The 21,833-nt window shown below is 42.7% G+C and overlaps 1 protein-coding gene across 3 annotated transcripts in view; it reads right to left on the minus strand.

Annotated features, from left to right (window-relative positions):
• Positions 1-21,471, minus strand: part of phactr3a (phosphatase and actin regulator 3a) — a 29,196-nt gene extending 7,725 nt beyond the window's left edge. Inside the window, exons 1-6 of one of the 3 annotated variants that reach the window (XM_044039036.1) lie at positions 21,212-21,471; positions 3,184-3,348; positions 2,010-2,174; positions 1,174-1,395; positions 868-1,096; positions 379-629 (exon numbers count right to left, since the gene is read on the minus strand). In XM_044039036.1, the coding sequence (XP_043894971.1) occupies positions 379-629; positions 868-1,096; positions 1,174-1,395; positions 2,010-2,174; positions 3,184-3,348; positions 21,212-21,308 (1,129 nt within the window). In that variant the 5' untranslated portion in view covers positions 21,309-21,471. Of the gene's footprint in view, positions 1-378; positions 630-867; positions 1,097-1,173; positions 1,396-2,009; positions 2,175-3,183; positions 3,349-21,205 lie in introns of all 3 variants that reach the window. The other 2 variants (XM_044039034.1, XM_044039033.1) reach the window with 2 other exon arrangements.
• Between the last annotated feature and the right edge of the window lie 362 nt (positions 21,472-21,833).

Raw genomic sequence — 21,833 nt, forward strand, 5'->3', positions numbered from 1 at the left:
TAGGTAGGTTAATGCCAACAGAGTATCCTGACTTACTGAATATTATATACAGTGCAATCTGGAGCAATGTTTTCATATGACGGATGAAGCGAAAGTGAAATCACAGCACACAGAAGTTGGTCATCCATTGCTGACTCCCATCAGTTGGTGCTGTGTTGTGACACAAATTCACCAAACGAGGCAGCAGTAGACCAGCAGCTCCTGTGTCCTCTCGAGCTAAATGGACTTGTGACGGCTGTGATGTGGAAGAGTAAGCAGTACACTGACTTCAGTTTCTAACCTGAAAATGCAGTCTTGAGACACGGATAATGCATGTGGCTCTATGTACCACATAGAACCCACTCTTCAAAAAACTCAAATTTAGGCTCTTTCACCCACCAGAGATGACAGAGTCGTTCCAGCCGTCCAGGTCGTTGGGGAGACCTGAGGTGTTGGAGAAGCACTGGTCCAGCCGCACGTTCTCCTTATTCTCCTCCGCCTCCTTTTTGGGCCAGTCGGAGCCACCACCCCCGGCACAGCCGCCCACCAGAGACAGTGTATGCTGGTTCTCAGAGCTGCAGGAGCGAGAAAGACGCCCGTCTGAGCACCACAGCCGTGGGGGCGAGCCCTGCTCACACCCTTCATGGACACTGAGGAGACACAGGGAGGAGAGGAAATGTCAAGATGTTTGGGACAGTACAATAGTACTGTCAGAAATGGGAAATTTCAATATAGTCCCACAATAACTTTTATGTGTAATAAAACATTAATCAAAGCCAGCAGTGGCTGTACTATCAGTAAGACTGACCTAAGCAATATATTGGTGTTTTGCTGTCTCAGTATTACAGCAAATGGAGGTTTATGCAGGGGGTCAACCTGAGGACTCACCTCTCCTGCCTGTTCTTGGAAGCGAACGCTCTCTGCAGTTCCTCCATAATGCAGCTAGGGGGCATGGGAGGATGAATCATATTGCCTATATGTGGAGACCCTGAGGCGTTGGCCAGTGGCCCTCGTAGCGGCAGGGTCATCGAAGCCATGCTTTCTGTGGCCCTGGGTGGAGGCTCCTTGGGGAGGTAGGAGTTGGGCAGGTGAGCCGGAAGTGACATAGGCCCTGAATCTGAACGAGAGAAACTGTGAATGTAATGTACTTTAGATTAGATAAAGATGACATCTCCTTAACCTGACTGCACTCACCTTCTACAATAGATGGAGGCTTCTGAGGCAGATGTTTTGGAGGTACTTGTGGCGGGGACGTTGCTGGAGGAGTCTCCTCTTCTCGTCTGTCTTCCATCTGGTCTGCCATGTCCTGCAGCCCCTCAGGTAAATCCCCAGCAGGGTGCATCTTCTCGTTTCCCTCGTCCTCAGGTAGCTGCACATTCTCCTCCTCTCGTTCACAGTCTTGGAGTTGGGAAGCTACTGCAGGACAATCATGCAGTGAGTAAAGTAAATATATGATAAATGAAAATAAAATGTATGGATGTTGGGGAAGGCAAGGCAATGTTATTTGTGAAAAAATTAAAGTCCCAATTACAAATAAATAGAATACATAAAGTTGGAGGTAGGAGCTGCTTATTTGTTGGTGAAAACAGGATTATAATGAACATGAATGAAAAAAAAAATCATACTTTACATAATAGAGTATAGCATGTTGACTCCTTTTGCCAAGTATCACTGGTTCTACTGCTTACAATCTGCAAATAGTTTATATTTACACTCCCATTTGCACTCGCCCTCTCATGGCATGTGAGAGCAGAGGCAAATAATGTTATTGAATTATATTTGCTGCCCTCTAGTGGTACAGATGTAAAACTCAGATTAAAAGACAACTTCACTATATCGTCATGACACAGTATGGCATGTTTTTCTTGTTACAGAATAAAATGCTTCTTTCAAGCATTTAATCCAATTGATCATAACAATCTTACACTGTGTCCTTCTGATTTACTGTAAAGCAAAGACTCCCAGGTGCTTTACAAATCTGTTTTGCAGGAATCTGTGGATCAGTGAGGTACAGTCAGGAACTCTCATACCTGAAGGCAAGTGATCCTCATCAGGACCAAGGTATTCCACACTGCTGACAGTGAGGTTTGGGCTCAAAGGTCCCCCAAATCCAAGCAGGACTGCACCCTCTGAGCAGCAGCCTTGAGTGGGGGAGTTGGGGTCGTGACATAGAAGTCCGCTGGATAATGCTACATCTGCGAGAGGACCAGAGGAGAGGGGTGTGTATGTGACATTATGTGAATCATCTCCTGTGGTGGAAAGCTATTTCTGGTATTGATGACGTAATTGCAATTATGTAAAAAAAGCCAGCATTTTACAGCTATCGCCTTATGAGTATTGTCTGTTAAATAGAAAGTAAGTGCATATTTTACATGTAATGCTAAAATAACATTGTGAGTATTCAAGAGCTATTTAACGGCTTTGTCCCCTGGACGTACAGTATATCCACAATCACCAAAGACTAACATAAAAAAACGTTGTGTTTCCTACAAGATGATAAAAAAAAAAACATTAAAAACATTTAACTGTGTCCACAACTGCTGCTCTGTTTCAAAATCCACAGCAGAGATGGAAGGCAGAAAGGCTCAGTTGGTATATCAAGAACCAAACAGAAAATAACATTGATGTGAATATTTCCCTCGGTTCATTCAAATCCAATTTCCTGGATAGAGAATTAAGATGTACATAGAGAAAGATCTGTTTGATGTGCAGCAACACATCATTTTATCTAGATGATTAAATGTTTTAATAGTGACGGTTTCCCCTTCAGCAGTGAGTGTGTATTTTTAAACTACTTTAATTTAGGATTTATTAATATCTGGCTTTTTAATAAGGCGGCTCATTTTCATGTTGGCAAAATACATTACAGTATACATCAGTTCATGTTGTGATAGTGATCGGCCAGTGTTGAAAATCAAATATCACAATTCAAGCGGTGCCTGTCAGCAGTGAACCAGCACGCTGTGACTCGACACAATACTGTGTTACACTGCAGTTAACAGCTATAACACTGGAGTCCTTATAGAATGATATGGAGGGACTTCATTCAAACGGTTTGAACTCTATTTGCCACGTTTTTTTTTCACCACACCCTCTCATTACATCCGTTTAATCGAATTCATTAGAGGAAACGAGGAGAAATGGGACCAGTGAGTGAATGTGGAAATCCACAGCCTCGGTCCGGCTCACCGCCCTGCACCGTACCTGTGGAACTCTGCTTGAGCTTCTCATTTTTCTTTTTCCTCCACTTCCAGGGCTTGAAGATACGCCCCAGGGTGGCCAGCTTGCTGTTACGTCTGATGGGTGGAGTGTGGACCCCGGTCACCAGGCAACCTGTCCTCAGCACCCTCTGCTGCTCCAACAGCTCGACTAGAGAGAGACAGAGCGAAGCCCAGAGAGCGGCGCAAGAGGAGAATGAAATGTGGTAAGGACAGAAATGGTTGGGGTGTGGACAGGGGGAATGATTGACAGCATAGTGAAGAAAGAGTGTGTCAAGGGGGGGAGGGACAGCGAGAGTAGCAGTGTAGAGGTGGGGAAACAGGGATGAAGAAAGATCACCAAACATGCAGAAGTTTAGGGGAAAGAGAAAAGGCAGAACACAATTAGTACTCTCACCTTACTGAATAAACCATGATGGACTCTGAGCGCTGTGAACAGATTGAATTAGAGAGACTAATTTGATCAAGGCACACGCCCTCGTGGTTGATATATTCCCGTACACCTCAGAGCCGTTCGTCATGCAGCAGAAATGAATACATCGCACAATCTAAATGTGGTGAGAACACGAGCACAACGACGCAGCGAAGATGTCAGACGATATGCTTTAACCTTCAGGCCAACAGGTGTGCCAACATCACTGCTTTACCAAAAACAGTGACGGCTCCCTGGTTAAAACAGGTCTGATTTCTTCTGATTCTCTTAATGTGTCAACCTTCCTTCTTTATTCTACTATAAATGATTCACTGCCACACATACAGTATGTATATTGTTTCAGTCTGTGCCCCAGCTCTTATTCGCGTGAAATACTGCACGCCTCCATAGTATTCCTCCGAGGTTATCAGTGTCTGAACTTTGGCCATATATCAACATTAGTAAGTACCATCCGAAAATAGGCAACCTCATATTGTAAAAGAAAGGGAGTGATACAAAAAAGACAGAGAAGAAAATATGCAGGAAATATTTTCAACAATTACTGCAAAAAAAAATCATTTCAAATACACATTATGTTTCAAGAAACAATAAATAAGGTCAAACAAAAGTAATTGTGTGGAAGAGTGCAGTCATGTATCTGTTGAAATTGATAGGTTGCCCCTGCACTATACTATACTATACTATACTATACTATACTATACTATACTATCTCTGCACAGGGAACCATTTCCTCTCTTTAAAGCAAACTTGTATTTCAATAGATGATGACTGTGACTCAAATCAAGCAGTGTGTGTGTGTGTGAGTCTGAAGATCTATGAGTTGCTGCTGCTGCAAAGTGAGCCAAGACGGCAGAAATGCACAACAAATGTCACTTACAGTATTTCGGAGCTACACACATCAGTGTGACAACCCCAAAAAAAAACAAAACAGATCGGTCTTCACTAAGCTGATTTCTTTGTTCAAATATTCATCTGAGGAGGAGGCATGTATTTGTGATGGGAGGGGGTTTACAAAGTGGCTTGGGGTGTGATGTGGAGTATATAGTGTTGGAGGAGCGAGGATTCAGCTGACTCCTTTTTTCTTTTTTCTCTTGCAGGCCCTTGCTACTTCCCTGAAGAAGAGAACATGGATAGGGAGTAGAAAGAGGATGGTGGAGAATGGGGGAAGGAGGAGAGGAGAAACGAGTAAGGAGAGGAAAGACGGAAGCAACAAAGAGGGGGATGGAAAAGACATGGAGATGTGTTGACAGAAGAAGAGGTAAGAATAAAAGGAATATGATAGTAAGAGAAGAAGAGTTTGCAAGCAGACAGGAGGCACAGAAAACAAAGAGGAGAAAGGAAAAAAGTATAACAAGACAGAAAACAACAGTAGTGAAGGAGTAGATCATCATTGTTGACCCCTTACAGTTCCTGGAAGCAGGTCAGTTGACCATGCACTCCCTGTGTCATCATCACTACACTACTGTCACTACATATTCAGCATGGCAGACACGGCGCCACACACAGAATCCAGGTCAAGCTTGAAGGAAAGGCACCCAGTCAAGAGAGAGAAAAGCTTAAGAGATGGAGAGGGGGAGTAGGAGTGGTACAGGCGTCTGTGTGAGCGCAGAGTGTGTGTGTGTGTGTGTGTGTGCAATGAGAGGGAGAGGAGGTGGGGTCAGGCCCGCTGCTGTTGCCATGGTGACCAGATCCAGATGCTGCCGCAGCAGTGGGAGCCAGCGGGAGGAGCGAGTCAGTCTGTAGCTAAGAGGAGAGGAGGAGAGAAAAGAGGAGAGGAGCCCCCTACACAGACACTGCCTGCCACATCTAAAGCCCGTGGCAGCACCCAGTGCATTGTGGGTAGGGACTGAAGCCACATGGAGGACAAGATCTGTCTACATTTTCAAAAGAGGGAAGGAGATTGGAAGGAGGGGGGGGCAAGGGGGATTCCAGGGAAAAGAGGTGAGAAGGAGAGATGGGAGGGGGCTGTTGCTATACGGAAGAGCTTGCAGGAGAATCTGGGCTTGTCCAATCATGGAGCGGCTATTTATAATGCATATCAAGTAACTTCATTTTTCATAGAAGAGGTGGTTGTTCAGAGAAAATGACAGACGTCTGCATAGGGCACAGGAATTAAGTGAAACCACGCGGAGATTTCATTTGCACATGAAAACATATCCAAACGTGTGTGTCACATTAAGCATGAAAAGACCACATGCACCATGTGGTGATGACGTGTGATTCCAATGAACACACTAACATAGTCAGGATTTGTTAAATCCACGTGTCACACCGATCCACTGGACCAGACTGCTGTATGTCCTTTCCCTGTGGTGCCATGACTCAACATAAGAAAAAAGATTAAAGTCTAAAATATAGTTTAACATCACAACAATGCAGGCAAACGCATAAACATTATGATCTGGCTTAAGTTTGTCTGCTGCATTAGTGCAGTGTAAACGTAGGGATGATTTAAGAGTGGAATAAAGTCGACAATATTCTAATGTGACTTGGCAAGAAAACTGAAACGGAGCGCTTTAGTGTGCCACCAGGGACCACACCCCACTTAACCAGCTTGTCAGCACATTCAGTCGCACAAGATCCCCGCCTACAAATATACGCAGGCCACTTCCCCTCCCAGGAGTGCAAGGTGAGAGAAATGACCAACAGAAACAAAAATTGTCTCTTTAAACGAGGCAACTTTTGCGACAAACACTTTCCTGCTTTGCTGTGAGACTGACGACTGCAGAGGAGGTGACTGACAATGAAATGTAGAATATCAATGGGCTTGTAAGGGACACAGCCCTGGTTCAGTGTACATCACTGTCGGGTGAGATAAATCAAACTGAAACAACACTCTGCTTTAATATAATAGTTGAAAAAAAGATTACGTCAACTGTTGCAACACTTCACAAGAGGCCAGACAGAACATTAAAGTCCCTGTAAAGTGATAAAATAAAACATCACTTCTGACTCTGTCACCCCACAGGAAAACGTGTTAGTCACCACTTTTCACCGAATTCGAGTGCTTAAAAAGAGTCGCTAAGAGTTTAAAAATTAGGCTTTAAATTCTCTGCTCTGACACTGTGGGGGCGTGGCCACTGCAGCCATTGCATACACACACACACTACTCTGGTCTTCCTGTTTAAGTGGGGACCAGAGACTGCAAAATGTCGCAGGTTGTCAGTGTTTGTACAGCATATTTACGTAAACACTCTGGTAACATGAAGCGCCATGAAGCCAAACTTTTTTTTGAAAAGCCTGCTGTAATTCTTTACTCAGTCTACACACGTGGAGACAAGAAATGCTGAATTTGCTTCATCTTATTTAAGATAATATATAAGTATTTATATTTCACAAGCAGGTATTTAAGCTGTGGTTAAACAGAGCCAGCACTCAGCTCTTTGGAATATCAATGATGAAAAGGCCTTGAGGGGTTACGCGTAAGTGAAGGTGTGAAAATACTATTCGTCCTTCGAGTTGCAGTGTGGAAAATTTACAATCTAAAATCAGTGTCTAAAACTGTCAGGTGTACTTTGAAAGTGCTATTTCTTGCTTATGTGTGAGCTATATTTAAATGGCTTTCAGGAGTCAGTGGGTCAACCTCTCTGGGTTAAAGGTGAGGAGCTCAGCATTGTGTGAACTTAATTTGATATAGTTTGAATCTCATGGGCATCTGTTTATATTTAAAAGTTATGCACTGCAGTTTAACCATTAGGCAGAATCCGTGATTTCCATAATCTCTACCTGAGACCTCAGACCCTCAGCTCTCTGCTACAGCCGCCTTCTCCTTCCAAACAGGCAAATGACAATGCACTATTGAATGGGCCACCTTTTTATCCACCGCTATGCCAGCTAACTCCTCTCTTTACCCCCCTTGCGTTACAACTGTGCTGCCATCTGTCTGTGGCGTCGCTGCCTCGGGGACCGGGGCACATTCAGAAACCCCAGCTAACAACTTGCATGGAAAGAGAGAGCAGAAGAAGAGCTAAAGGAAAAAAAAGAGAGACACAAATGTGACAGAAAGGCTGAGATCAAGAGTAGCAGTGGTCAGATACACTGTAGTGTTTTCAGGAAAAAGGAAAAGCACACCTAGACAAAGTGATCTGACCACTCAACATGCATGTTAATAATATTTGAAAGCCTTGTCTCATAAAGCTTTCTTGCTTCTAACATATTCATTATATCACTGCCTGCTCTAAGCCGTACCCTGCAGATATTTACCCTACATACAGTTTTGCACATTCAATCACAAATATTCATCCCATCAAACTCTGCTTCAGCAATAAACTGTTGATTAATTGCTTTATATGTCACAATAATATAAAAATCCGATAAATTAATTGGGTGAATCACGATAAACACTGAAAGTAATGTCCTTGTTTTTCTATTTTGTTTTTGTTTCTCAAATATCCATTTATTTTACAATCTACACTGACTGTTAATCTGCAGTGAATATTAAAGAAAAACAACAACACAATGTTTACCCTAGTGAATGGTCCGTATTAAGTCTAATCAGTAAGTCCTGGCCTTTACAAACCAAACCTGGCTCTGTTCCCCTGTGGTAGATGTGACTCATCCTCACTGTGGGGCTGTGTCGTTTCGTGTTTTTTGGGAATGAAACTCATTTCTGGGAAGACAGTTGTATCGTGATGTAAGGTGACATGAGTGTGCAAAGGTCACGCCTCCAGATCATAAATGTGATTACAGCCCAAGTGTAAAACACCAGTGTGTGGGCCACTGGCACTGTACGAGTGAAATGATGTCACTGAGGTCGGCAGCCAATAGGAACTGCCTGAGGCCTTTGTTTGTTACCATATGTTGTTGTTGAGAATGATGTCTAGTGAGTGCAAGCTTTCATTTCCAGTTTCTGATGAAAACATGCACTGTGAACAAACATTTCTTGTTTTTTACAAACTATGTGCTGACGTCTCACTGTGCCTTTGAAAGCTGAATCATAATAGGGACTAACAGTCAGTATACATCATTCTCTGTACCAAAGTTGACTATTATTATTGTTTTTTTAAACCCATCACTCCATCTGTCAGCATAAGTGCACTATTATTACAATATCCCTTTAAAAACCTTATTTCAATTGACCCTACATTATAATGCTTTTTAAGCCGCTTAAGTCGTTTTTTTTCTCAGTTGTGACAATATACCGTACATGAGTGAATAAGCAATAAGCAAAGAAAAAAGAAGAAGCAAAAGAACCAGATGACTGTTCAATGAGTCAAAAAAGGATTTAGCTCATTAAGGACTGTGTGGGACACACCTTTACCCGCTGAGCTTTGTATGAATAAAAACACCAAGTCCAAAAATCGAATATGAGACAACAGTTATGTCAGCCTTTTTGTGGGTTTAATATAAAATGTAATGTTAAATAAAAGTTTTAAAGAACTGACGCACAGAAAGTGTAAGAACAAAATGGTGACTAAACAGAGAACACAAGAGACTCTCTCTCTCTCTCTCTGCATCACCCCTGCATTTCAGCAACGAAACAAAAGATGAGGCTATCTTTGGCCAACTGTGAAGCCATCACTGCAGCCGTCACACCCAGTCAGTGGGCCAAAAAGTCTCAGCTAAAAGTGCTTTTCCTGTCACCGACGCAGCTGAGCAGACACCAGAGCAATAAGAAGACCTCAGCTGTGTCCAGGGAGAATTCCAGTCAATAGTTAAACTTTGGGCGATGTTCCCATGCAAGAAATCTCATCCTATCCCATCAAAAAAAGCTCCCACCAATCAAGTAATGGAGGTCCTGGTTCCACTTTTATATTTTTAGGGCTGTTCCTTCTGTAGAGCATATTATTCCAACAAACCCATTGAACTCCTTCTCTAAAAAAAATGCTGCTTGAAAAACATTTCCCTCATGATAGCTGTAGTTTAATTTCTGTTCACTAAAAAGAGGCACACGGTCTCATTTTGAGCATAATAGCTGCAATAAATTTACCCTGAACCCCTACTACTCCTGACCCATTTTTAATTGCTTAAGCTCATAGCAATTGTAAACACGAGCTCTCCAGATTTAAGCACAGGTGGGTTAGCCATCGCTCTGCATTAGGAAGTAGATGTTTCCAGTCAACACAGCTTGTTACAGACGCCAGCAGCAGAGTCAGGTGGGTGAGTAATGGTGTGTAAATGTCTCATATGAGACAAGTATTCACTGCATCCACAATGTGTGTGTGTGAGAACATGAGAGTTAGTGTCTACACTTGATGCAGAAGCTGATAACTCAGTTCCACTGGGCTCCCGTCACTCTGCAGGGAGGAGAGGCCGTTCTGGTCCCCAGGCAGGAAAGACAGTGGGATGTGTGCACACACGAACAGTGCTGCTCTCCACTGTTGGCACTGTATTCTTCAAACAGGATCCCACTGTGAGGATGCCACTCACTTTTGGATTCCCCCAAGAGTGCAACAATGTAAAACTGGTACTAGAGCAGGGTTGCTGTACTGCACGGTAGTATGCAGCGCTGCTACTCCTCAAGGAAAGTACAACATTGGGTTACTTTTAAAAAAAAATTGTGTTCTTGTGTGAAAAACTGAATTCTTCCTGGACACTCGTATTGCTTATGCAGTGTCAGGGTGACGAGCGGCTTACAGATCATTTTGTGACGCCGGGCTGTGCGAACGCTGACTTTCCATTAAGCCAATCTGTCACAGACATTATTATATATTATACAGACCAGATGTTACATGCATGGTCATATTAGTCATAATAGCCATGTCAATAGCCATCACATGACAACATTAGGTCGAACAAATACCCTACCAGTTCTTATGTGTGATTTTACAACAACTGAGACAGCAGCTTGACCTTAAGCCTTAATTCAGTTCTACAAACTCACTAGCCACTTTATTAGTTAGAACTCAGCAGCTCAATGTATTAAGACATGTTAACATGGCCCAGGTGACCTGCTGCAGTTCAGATTGAGCTTCAAAATGAGGGAGAAAGTTGATTTAAGTGAGTATGAACGTGGTATGGTTGTTGGTGCCGGACAAGACTAGTTTGAGTATTTCAGAAGTAACAGTAACAGTAACTCAAAAAAATCACTTCTGCCATCTGCAATTGACTGTTACTTTTGAAGATGGCGTCACAGGAAGACTGGCTTCATAAACAGTCTTCTACGGAATCTGTCTGTACACTAGCAAAGTTATGGAGACTTTGGTTTGTCCTCCCCTCACTACCACAGAATTGAAATGTTGTTTTAAACCTTACTGTGGTTCTCGACGCACTGCCATTGTAGCTCTTTTAGTTGAAAACTCAAAACAGGACATTTCTCAAAAATCATCCGATTGGCGTGATTGTGACACCGACACAAAATATGAACTTGTTATTATCCAAAAATAGACCTAGAATGTCTGTAACTCCCGATTTCTCCTTCAATAAAGGGGCCAGTAAGTGTATATTTGACCTCAAAGTATAGGACAAAAGGAAAACATGCCTTTTGCCCTTAGTCTGATGAGTCCCTCAGTCAATACTGATCTCAGAGCTGTCTGATGGCACACAGTATCTTGTCTGACAAGCTGCAGTTGCGCTGATGCTGCCAGCAGTGAAAAAGATGTTGTCTCATAGTTGAAGTGGTTTGGGCCACATGATGGATCTGTGTTGATGGAGAAGTTGCTAGAAGCCTCTCACTTGTCAGTAATGATCACAAACAGGCTTGGCCACAGTTCTAACAGCAGTTTTAGTGGGATTGGATTGGAACTTTTGGCTTTCCTTGATGTATGGAATAATTAAATTAAAAGGAATGTTTTGTCTGCATCTGCACACTTAGTTTTAATTATTAATGTGTCATTGGTGCAACAAGACAAAAAAAAAAAGTGTCTTTCCCAGTAGATCAGGAGCCTGTTTGAGTTGAAGTGGGATCAGGGCTCAGTCTCATCAGCACACAGAACACAGCTCTGCTCGGTTCAGCAGCCTGCTGCAGTGCAAGGGCTGGTGCTGTCCATGGTGCTGAGACTCACTCTGCTTGAATACAGGAAAGACCCTTAAGTCACTCCCTGTTCACTACCATTTCACATGATAATGCATTATATATTCCCCATTTTATTATTTAAGTGTTCATATTTCATCAATGGTCCAGTGTCATGAGCTCAAATCTCACAGTGAGTGTCAAAAACACTGGAATGACTAATCAATTATTTAATTGCACTTGCAGACTCAGTTTCTTTAAGTTGACTAAATGACTACAGTTAGTGAAGACACAGCTCTGTGACACACTCTCGACAGAATTCCCAGTCAGTGATGACACAAAAACGCTTGTGATTCATGACGGGTTGAATTAGTAAGTCAGAATCGGAGAGACTGAAGTGAAAATGGACAATAATTGGAATATACAGGACCATATTAGGGTCATGCTGTTACAGTTACTGTTCAAAGTCGCCTGGCACATGCCATGCTTGATGCTCTTTGTACCTTACAAGCACTTCAGCAACACAATGAAAAGCTTCGATTCATTTCTCTTTCATGACAGTTTCCCTTCTAGTACAGTTATCTGATCTGGCTATGCATTTCATTTAGCATCTCCTGAGAGGCTCTGATGGAGATGTTCAATAACACTGTGGTGTAAGTACCTATCAAACACTCACTCTGTGGAAGGCCTCCACTTTGCCTCTTCCCTGTGCTCTTTTTGCCGTCCATCTGCATGATAGAACATTCTACCTCCCCCAACTTAGCGATGCAAAATCTACCTGCCTCTTTCTTTCTCACACCATCTTTAATCTATGCCTGTCCCCTATGTCTCTACACATCCCAGACAGGTGTTTATCTGTGATGGGGCCTGGGGGCTCCCTTCTGTCCTCTTCATCTTCCCCTGACTGAAACTGACAGGTTTGTTAGAATAGAGAGAGGCTGTTGCTACAAACAGGTGTGAGGATACACATCTGTGTGTGTCCCTGTGCGAGAGACAACGAGGAGCGGACTTGAAGAAACTGCCAGTGCTGTTGCAGATGTTAAAAATCCAACTTTACTTATGAGATGTATATGTGTTGTTTTGTGTTTTGAGTACAACTCGTAAAAGATGTGAAATTACACTCACCGATCACATTATAAGGTGCAACTGTTTGGTGCACAAATATTTAATCCGCCAATCACATGTCAGGAACTCATTCAGGTGTAGACATGTTCAAGACGTCCTGCTGAAGTTCAAAACAAGCATTAGAATGACAGATGATTGAAATTACTTCTAACATGGTTGTTGGTGCCAGACAGATTGGTCTGAGTATTTCAGAAACTGCTGATCTACTGAGATTTTTGCGCACAACTATCAGAGTAGTACAAAAACGAGTAAGCATCCAGTGAGCGGCAATTCTCTGGGCCAAAATGACCACACTGGGTGCCACTCCTGACGTTATCTAATAACGTGGCTCGTGGGAGTATAAGTAAAAAAAGGGGAAAAGATAAAGGTATTCTTAATTTAACGGTCACTTTCAGGCCTTCGTAGGCTATGTGGATATCTGGCAAGGTGCTGGAGCTTATGCAGAGGCTTTCTAAATCAGACGAACACAGTCACTGCCTCTTTGTTAATGGCCTCCTATAGACAATCCATCATCTCAACATAGCCAGTTAGCAATTCGGACAACTTCTTGGCTTTCCTTCAACGAAGGCTGCTGCCTCCTCATCTCTCTTTCTCTCTTCACACTTTCCCTCTCTTCCATCTCCTCTCAGTCTCACTATTTCAGTCTCCTGACCTTTTCTCTCCAGCTTCTTTCCTTCCCCCTATTCCTCAAAAATGTGTCTCCCACACTGATGCCCGAAGGAGTTTCCTCTCTTAGCTCTTTGCCCTTTTCACTATTGTGAACACAACTTCCTGATCTCCATTTAACCTGAATTTTCAGAGGCTAAACATGCCGTGTGTAACATGAGTGTCTCTCTCTGACAGATGTCTGAGCTGCTCTGTTCTTCTTTCTCTGTCTGTCTGTTCAGCTGCCTGACAATCGGGTTGGAGCATATTCTGACTGTAATTTTTTTGACTTATTTATTGCACACGGCTTCACAGAACTGCCAATTCCCCTGCAGTCCAACGCACACAGAGATGCACATGCCAAAAAAAACAAGCGGGTGTACGCATGCAAACAACAGCTGCAGCAACAAATAGCACAGACTCAGAGCAGGAATGATGGTGGGCTTTTGTAGTTTGTTGTCATTTTTGTGCTTCATTTTTTATGGGTTGCTGAAAGACAGCGAATGCATCCACAGACAGCAGCGCTAAACAAGCCGTCTAGATGCGGCTAAAGCTGGGGACGCACTACACAACTTTGATATTTATTACAGCGTTTCGAAAAGACTTGGAGGACACACTAACTGACTGGTTTCAGCAGATTTCTTTATGACGACTGAAAGACCGGGGACCACACATTTAACGACTGCGCCTGATGAGGGATCACAGACGACATGTTTGTCAAACCAACTGAATGCATCAAACTCTCGCGAGGGAGTCTATTAGAGCGACAGTCTAAAGGGAAAACAAACCACTTCCTGTCATCTTCTAACGCTATTTCCTGTGTCCCACCTACTCAAAAAAACTTGTAGTGTGTCCCAAGCTTGAAACATATCATCAAAGTATTGGATGATACTGGCAGACAGTAAGAGTATAATCGCTAAAAAAAAAAGCCTGTTTGGATTTCATAGCCTTTTTTATGTTCTTAAGGTTGTGCGTTAACAAAGTCCACCATATTGCGTGTCTTTCTATGACAAGTTTTACAAATAATACCGACTCTATGGGAACCTCATCAGCTGGCAGACAATTTGAAGTGCTTGTTGACAATGACGTCCTATCCTGCAAAAGCCACAATAGTTTCCTGATGCGCTTGGGACACATGGGACCTTTAAGAGGCAAAAATTCCAACTACTAGCATTTGGGATGGTGTAGTGGTTAGCATGCTTTCCTTTGCACCAAGAAGACCCGGGTTTGCAACCTAGTCAGAACAAAGGTCTTTCTGCATGGAGTTTGCATGTTCTCTCCGCGTGTGCATGGGTTTTCTACGGCTTCTCTGGCTTCCTCCCACAGTTCAAGAACATGCAATATGAGGATTAGGTAAATTGGACACTCTAAATTGCCTGTAGGTATGAGTATGTGAGTGGATAGTTGTTTGTCTCTATATGTGTCCCTGTAATGGACTGGCGATCTGTCCAGGGTGGTGTACCCTGCCTATTGCCCTCGGTCAGCTGAGATTGGCACAGCCCCTCTTGTGACCCTCATGTATAAAGGTCAAGGATAAAGCAGTAGAAGATGGACAGATGGATGGACAGTTATGTTTATTTATTTATTTATTTAAATGAATCTATTCTCTTGATATATCTGATAGAATTAGGTTATTGTGGGCAATGTTTCATGTCAGTGAGTGTTCTCTTTGGGGTATGACTGAATGAATTTATTTGTTATCAGTGTGATGGACTGTCTCAAATGTCCATGTAATTAATATACAGAAATGGGTAAAACACTCTGTGCTTCTTAGCAAATTTTCTTGAAAGTCTATTAAATGCCATAAATACCTTTATTCCAATAGATGAACACTGACTAGCCTCTAAATCTCCCAGACTGTAGATGTTCAGTTCAAATGAGAGCTTGTGACATTCAAGACCACATCATTTTCATACAAATATATTCAATTTCCAACAGCAAAACACTATGATAGAACATTAATCTACAGAACGGAGTAGAGTGTTGTCACAGTGTACTGACGGATAAGTATTATCGTGTCTTTTTTTGTGATTTCCACACACTCAAAAACATCCATTAAAAAAACGATATTTTGCCAAGCTACAAAAGAGCTACTCACAGAATCTTGGTGGCTGAACATTTCCTTCTGGCCTCTGTGGGGGCCTCTGCTCATCGTGCAGGAGAGAAATTAATATCACCCCAGTGGCCACTACTAACAGGTGGCCTTGACTGACTCAGAGTCCGTTAAGGCTGACCTCTAAGAATGACTCGTGTCATGGATTACATATACGCAACTGAAGACAGGAAGTGGGGACTTCATTAGGCTGAGTCTGCTGTTGGTGCAGGTGGCTCTTCTAAAGAGCAAATCAAGCTTATTTACATCTGCACTGTCCACCACGATACTGTAATCATTTGTGTGCATGTGGCTTCACGTGCATCTCTATGTATGTGTGTCTACACCAACCAAAAACCAAAGGGGATGCTACTTTTCTAGTTAGAGCTCCATCACTATGGAACAGCCTTCCTGAAACTGTCAGAATGGTAGAACCACTTAATCCTTTCAAAAAACCTCTAAAAACACATTTTTACAGAGTAGCCTTCCTGGTTTAGAATTCGCCAATTTCCTATTCTAAAATATTTAATGTAATCTCTGTAAAGTTGTGTATTTTATGAATTGTTTTTGTACAAGCTTTAGTTGATTACACAACCAATAATATTTATTTTTTTTTAAAAAAGGAAGGAAATGGAAATTTCACTATGAAGAGCAGGGCAACACCCAGTTATTGTTGTCACTATCAAATGCTGTAGTCTACGGCTGTTACTTTCATGGAAACTGATTGTTTTCTCTCTAAAAGGTCATGCAATCTTAATAAATGTCCATTGCAGAGTCAAAAATGATGTTTTCATAGTCTTACTCAGTGATAGAAAACAGTTAAGTAGCATTTCTGACATTTAATGTTCCGGCGAGTAACATTTAGGAGGGTTTATTGGTAGAAATAGAATATATTAGCTATAGGTGTGTTTGTGTAAGTGTATAATCACATTAAAATGTACATTATTTATATAATACTTGGTTCTCCTAGCCTTAGAACAGCCTGTTACGTGCACTTGAATCAAGGGCCTTGTCTTACAAAGGCTGCCATCTTGTGCCATCATGTTTCTACAGTAGCAACCACTCAGCATTTTGAAGTGAAGGAAACCGTCAACAAAACAGTCTGCTGGCTCACCATTGGAGGTCAGTAATTCTAACACACTGGACCTTTAAGAAGCTGGAATCAGAGAAATTACAAAGAAATTGCTCAAAATATGGATCAGTCAACGGTCACCATTTCATCAGTTGTCAGTCAGTCAGTCATCATCTAACCGCTTTATCCTCCACCAGAGGGTCGCGGGGGGTGCTGTGCCAATCTCAGCTACATCGGGCGATAGGCGGGGTACACCCTGGACAGTTCGCCAGTCCATCGCAGGGCCACACACAACTAGAGACAAACAACCATTCACTCTCACACTCACTCCTACGGTCAATTTAGAGTGTCCAATTTACCTAATCCCCACATTGCATGTTTTTGGACTGTGGGAGGAAGCCGGAGAACCCGGAGAGAACCCACGCACACACGGGGAGAACATGCAAACTCCATGCAGAAAGGCCCTTGTTCCAACCGGGGCTCGAACCCGGGTCTTCTCGCTGCAAGGCAAGAGTGCTAACCACTACACCACCGTGTGGCCCTTCATCAATTGTTTTTAACTCAAATCAAAATACATTTAATTTGATAATAATTTTGATAATACCTGGTGCCTTTTAAAGCAAACTAAACATTCTCCCAAAACATCCATAGTTGTAGTTCACAGCATTTCTCTGAACTCAAAAAGGCATTGAAAAACAATCAGAAATACTGAGCACCACAACATACCACTACACTTCCTGGTTGTCTTTAGCGCCCTCTTTCACACTGTTGATGGTACTTGAATGTCTCATGACCTTTGTCAAAGGAAGATGCACCAAAATCACAGTACTAGGCTGCCGTTAGGAATATTCGTTCAGGTGCTAGTTCTTCATTTCAGACATCTAAGGCCTCCTTTATTTATGCGTCATTATTCATTTTCCTTCCTTCCTGGACAAAGGCACAGGTGCTCCAAGTGCAAAAAGACATGTGTGCTTAAATATGTACACATTTGTCATTGTTAAGGATGTATATATACATTATTCAAATCTGAGAACAGAATTTCTTCATCGTTTGCTCCTCACTAATACATACTTTTGCACATTGTTCTGGCTCACGTTTTAAATGAAGCCTCGTTAAATGGGGAGCGGATTATATAAGACCCTGCAGCTGACTCAGAATTTCCCATATTTACACGTCAATGCCTGAGCACAAGCAAGGTAATATGCACACAACGGCGACGACGTAGCTCCGCTTTAGGGTGAGTCATCGTCACAGCACAGTGTCGGGTTTCACATATCTCCTTGTTCGTTTTGGAGGGGGGTTTGACTTAAACCTGCAAACCTCAGAGATGATTCTGATGCCACATCTGAGAGGATTATCCAGGTATCAGTGAGACTGGCAGCAGAGGATGAGACCAAAAAAAACCCCAACACTGATCAGTAGGAACTGATGGTTAGACACTATGTTAGAAATGGGCAAGTGTTTAAGCCGTGCAAAAAAAAAATCCCTTTCCTGAACTTGCCTTGAGCAAAAGAACTTATTTGTGTGAGCTCTATGGACAATGTTAATTTCAATGACTATTTTCTACTTTAATCTTTACAGGCACAGGAGGACTTTGTCATTTCTAACTACAAATTATGACACAGTTAACTAAAAAGCATGTTAAAAGCAATGAATCTGAATACTGATTGTTGAATATTTTATGGTGGTGGACTATTGGTCAGACAAAAATGTTAATGTTTTATAAAAGTTTCAACAAGTCAATTATAGAGATAATATTACCTTTTAAGTCTCATCTGCACCATATTTATCCTTTCCAAACATCCTGCTGAAATCTCTATGGTCAGTGTTTCTCTAGATGTGTATAACTTTCTATCGGAATGAACTGAGGCATTGCTTTATGGGCCATAGGGACAGTCCTGCCCGGACCTGCTCCCTGTCTGCAAAAAGCTTCAAGGTGTCCTCTCCACACCATTACCTTGGTTGACAATCAGCAATGACTAAGTGGGAGTTTGAGAGAAAGTGACATTTTATTAGCGGGGGAATGTAAAGGTGGCTTGTCTGAACTAACTGACTGAACAAGTTTTTTATAGTCCTGCACCTGTTTCCAGATCTATGGTCCTTAACGGCTTTACTAAATACTTTTAAATCAGCAGATCGAGCAAGATGTCAGAATGCTCAAGAGAAACAGCATAGCAAGAATAAGAAAAAAACAATTAAAATGTGAACATTTTCAAATGATATATGTGGCACTTCATAAAAAGCACTGTGCACTGTATTGTTGGAAGAGTTGGATTGTGACATCAAAACTGTGTTTCAATCAGGTGGTGCCAGTGCAGTTCAACTCATCACAGTACAGTTTTGAAAGGTAAACTCAGATCTCGCTGCCTCTCCACTGTGGTGAATGTGCAGGCCAGATGGCGATAGCTGCATCAGCCATGTGAAATAGTGTGACTTCATACCACAGTTAGCCCTTTCACACCAGCAGTGCCACGTGCTGGTTTCTGATTCCTGAACCTAATTTTGAAGTGGCCGGTGCGTAAAAACCGACAAAAAAATTGGCTCAGAACCTGAAAAGTTGGTTCTCAGCAGGGTTGTGAAGATGAGCGGGGAGTACAGTAGAGGAAGTATGAAGAAAAAGTGCCCGGCAGGTGTTGTGTTTACTTCGGCATGAACCAGAACCATGTCTGTCTGAAAGCACTAAGTGTTGCCCACCAAAAATGAAGTAGAAGAAGAAAATGACACAGTAAACAAAGGACAATAATGATGGACATCCACTGTGTGTACTTTATTCCTGGCAAAGCCTTGAATCCTCTCTCTGTCATAATGTTCGGTATATTTAAAAATGGTCACCCATAAGTGGTGATTCTTTGTCAATCAATCAGCAGACTGCAGTACGTCTAGCTCCGCCCTTTAGGTACTCGACCACTGTATTAGGTACCATAACCGTTCACAGTTTCTGACCGTCGAGTGCATAATGTATTAAACTGTGCCCTTTGGTGGAAATGGGACTACACAGACTTGTCCCTTTCTGAGAGTCCCTGAGGCTCTTGTTGTTTTATTACTGCAAAAAACTCAGTGGCTCTGTGGATGAAGTGGATGAATACAGTGTCAGCCTCTGCAGCTGCAAGAGCCACTGTGTTTAGGGAAAAAGGCAGCCTCTGCCAAAAGGATTACTTTGGCAAAGACTGGTGTCCCAGATGCTAGCATAGTGATGATCCACACACAGAGAGAGCGAGAGAGTGGGTGGGTGAGGTTGTGTACTTTGGGTCACCAGACACTGACACTGTCCATGCAGTGACAACTGTATTTACTGCCGTTCATTTGCACAGCAGACATTAATGCCGTTGTGTGTACACTCCGGTGTAAAAATGCTGATATTCACTAGTACCTGATAACTGTAGCTCTCATCACTAGCACACAGCTGCTGTATTGTTTACTCAGGTGTGTCAAAAAGACCCCGTGTGACATTATCGCGTCAACCCACGTGCAAATGAAATTGTCCATGGGGGGGTTGGATGCAGCACGACTCCATTAAAAATCTGCTGGGGGGCACCTGATGAGTAAAGACAGGTGTGATTTCAGAGATTGGGGAAAGGCAACATGCAGGCTTCATTAAAGAGCAGTTGAAAGGTGAATGACACTTTTTTTCTGAATCATTCAGTCGAGCATTCTTCATGTGCGTAAAACTCACATGTGTGGGAGGAAGCAATGACTCTTTCCAAGCCCACACAATACGACCATAAATAGCTGCACTTACGTAAAAAGAAGAAAAAAAGCCATGCATTTGCACGGAAGATAGAGTATATTGGTAATGTGAGTAGAAATAATAGCAAATGTGTGTTGTAATTGATTCGCTTCACGCTCACATGAAGTCTGTTGATAGTAGTTCACTGGAGAAGTGCAGAACAGGACTGCTCCCCAGTGTTGTCTGCTTATTAATGAAAGATCAATTCATTATTCTATATATGCAGAGGGATGACTAACAGACCGGAGAGACTGGGAGATAAACAACACAGCAACACCTGCAGAATCAATGAATTGGTGAATAGATTTCTCCCATGTGCGTGACTGCGCTGCCTGATTTTGGGGGATATTTCCACCTATACCCTACATCACGTGGAAGGCCGGCCATTGATCACAACTCAGTGTGTGTATGATGGGGGAATCAGGGCTGTCAATACGCACAGACCAGGCTATATACATGTACAATGATATATGCATATGCCCTTTTTAATGCAAACCTCATGTGTGTGTCTGCAGAATAGTGTGACCGAGGCTCAGATACTGGCATCACTGACCACACATGCAGATTCTGTGCTGCTATATGGGAGCATCATGCACTACTAGGCAACAGATAGCCTACTGTAAATGTTGCACTAGTCAGTATCATGTCCAACGGCCCGCACGCTGATGCTCCAATACTACTCGCAGCCATAATAACATGCCCAGAAGGGGCTACAGGCGTCTCTTCAAACGCACAAATCTGGAGGAGCGCGCATCTATCATAGACGAAGATATGACACATTAATTTTCAATTTGCAGCTCCACGATTCAGTCGCACACACAAGCACGCACGCACGCCGTATATCTGCGCCCAAGGTTGGAAGCATATGCGTTAATTATCCCTTGGTGTCCCGATATCCCACCGGGGAGGCGAGGATGCATGATGGAAACCGCTGCATCGCCACATAAATGCCAACAAAAAAAATAATAAGAACATGAAAACGTTTGGTAAATGAATGTCGCGACAACGATGCGCGTGCCTTACCTGTACCTTGAGCCAAATCGATGCCTGGTTCGGTGAGTATGTTCGGGTCACTTTGAGATCTGCCTCGTTGCAGACAGCCGTCTAGTCCATCCGATGTAGCCATGGGGAGGGAGACAGCACAGGAATCCCGAATAAAATATTGAAACCCAAGCAGAGGCAGGCAAGGTCAGGAGGAAATGCAGCGAGATAGTGCCGATTTAATTTGCTCTGACAACAGCCGCTTTGAGCATCTAACAGGGAGCCATGGCTGAGCAGAAATCCCGTTTGTGCGTGCGCGCGCGAGTGTGCGTGTGTGTCTGGACTGTGCGCGCGATGATGTGGAGATGTGGGAGGGGTGATGTGCCCCCCATGATGCCCGTCCAGCAACACCACCAAACATTTAACACGTCAGCAATGTTTATTATATTTTTTTCCCCCCACAAATTATAAAAAGGGAATCAGATTGTTTTGTTTTATCTATAATAATCTCATTATAATGCATTTAACCGTATGCTTTACAAGCTATTTTTAATCATTGACTATTCACAGACTCTTTCATACTGTATCTTTCCTGTGGTGTACATCATGAAACATTAAGTCAAAACATGTCAAGCTTTAATGAAATTCAATGAATAATTTCATAGGTAGG

The sequence above is a fragment of the Solea senegalensis genome, linkage group LG11, assembly GCF_019176455.1.
Source record: "Solea senegalensis isolate Sse05_10M linkage group LG11, IFAPA_SoseM_1, whole genome shotgun sequence".
NCBI classification, from domain to species: Eukaryota; Metazoa; Chordata; class Actinopteri; order Pleuronectiformes; family Soleidae; genus Solea; species Solea senegalensis.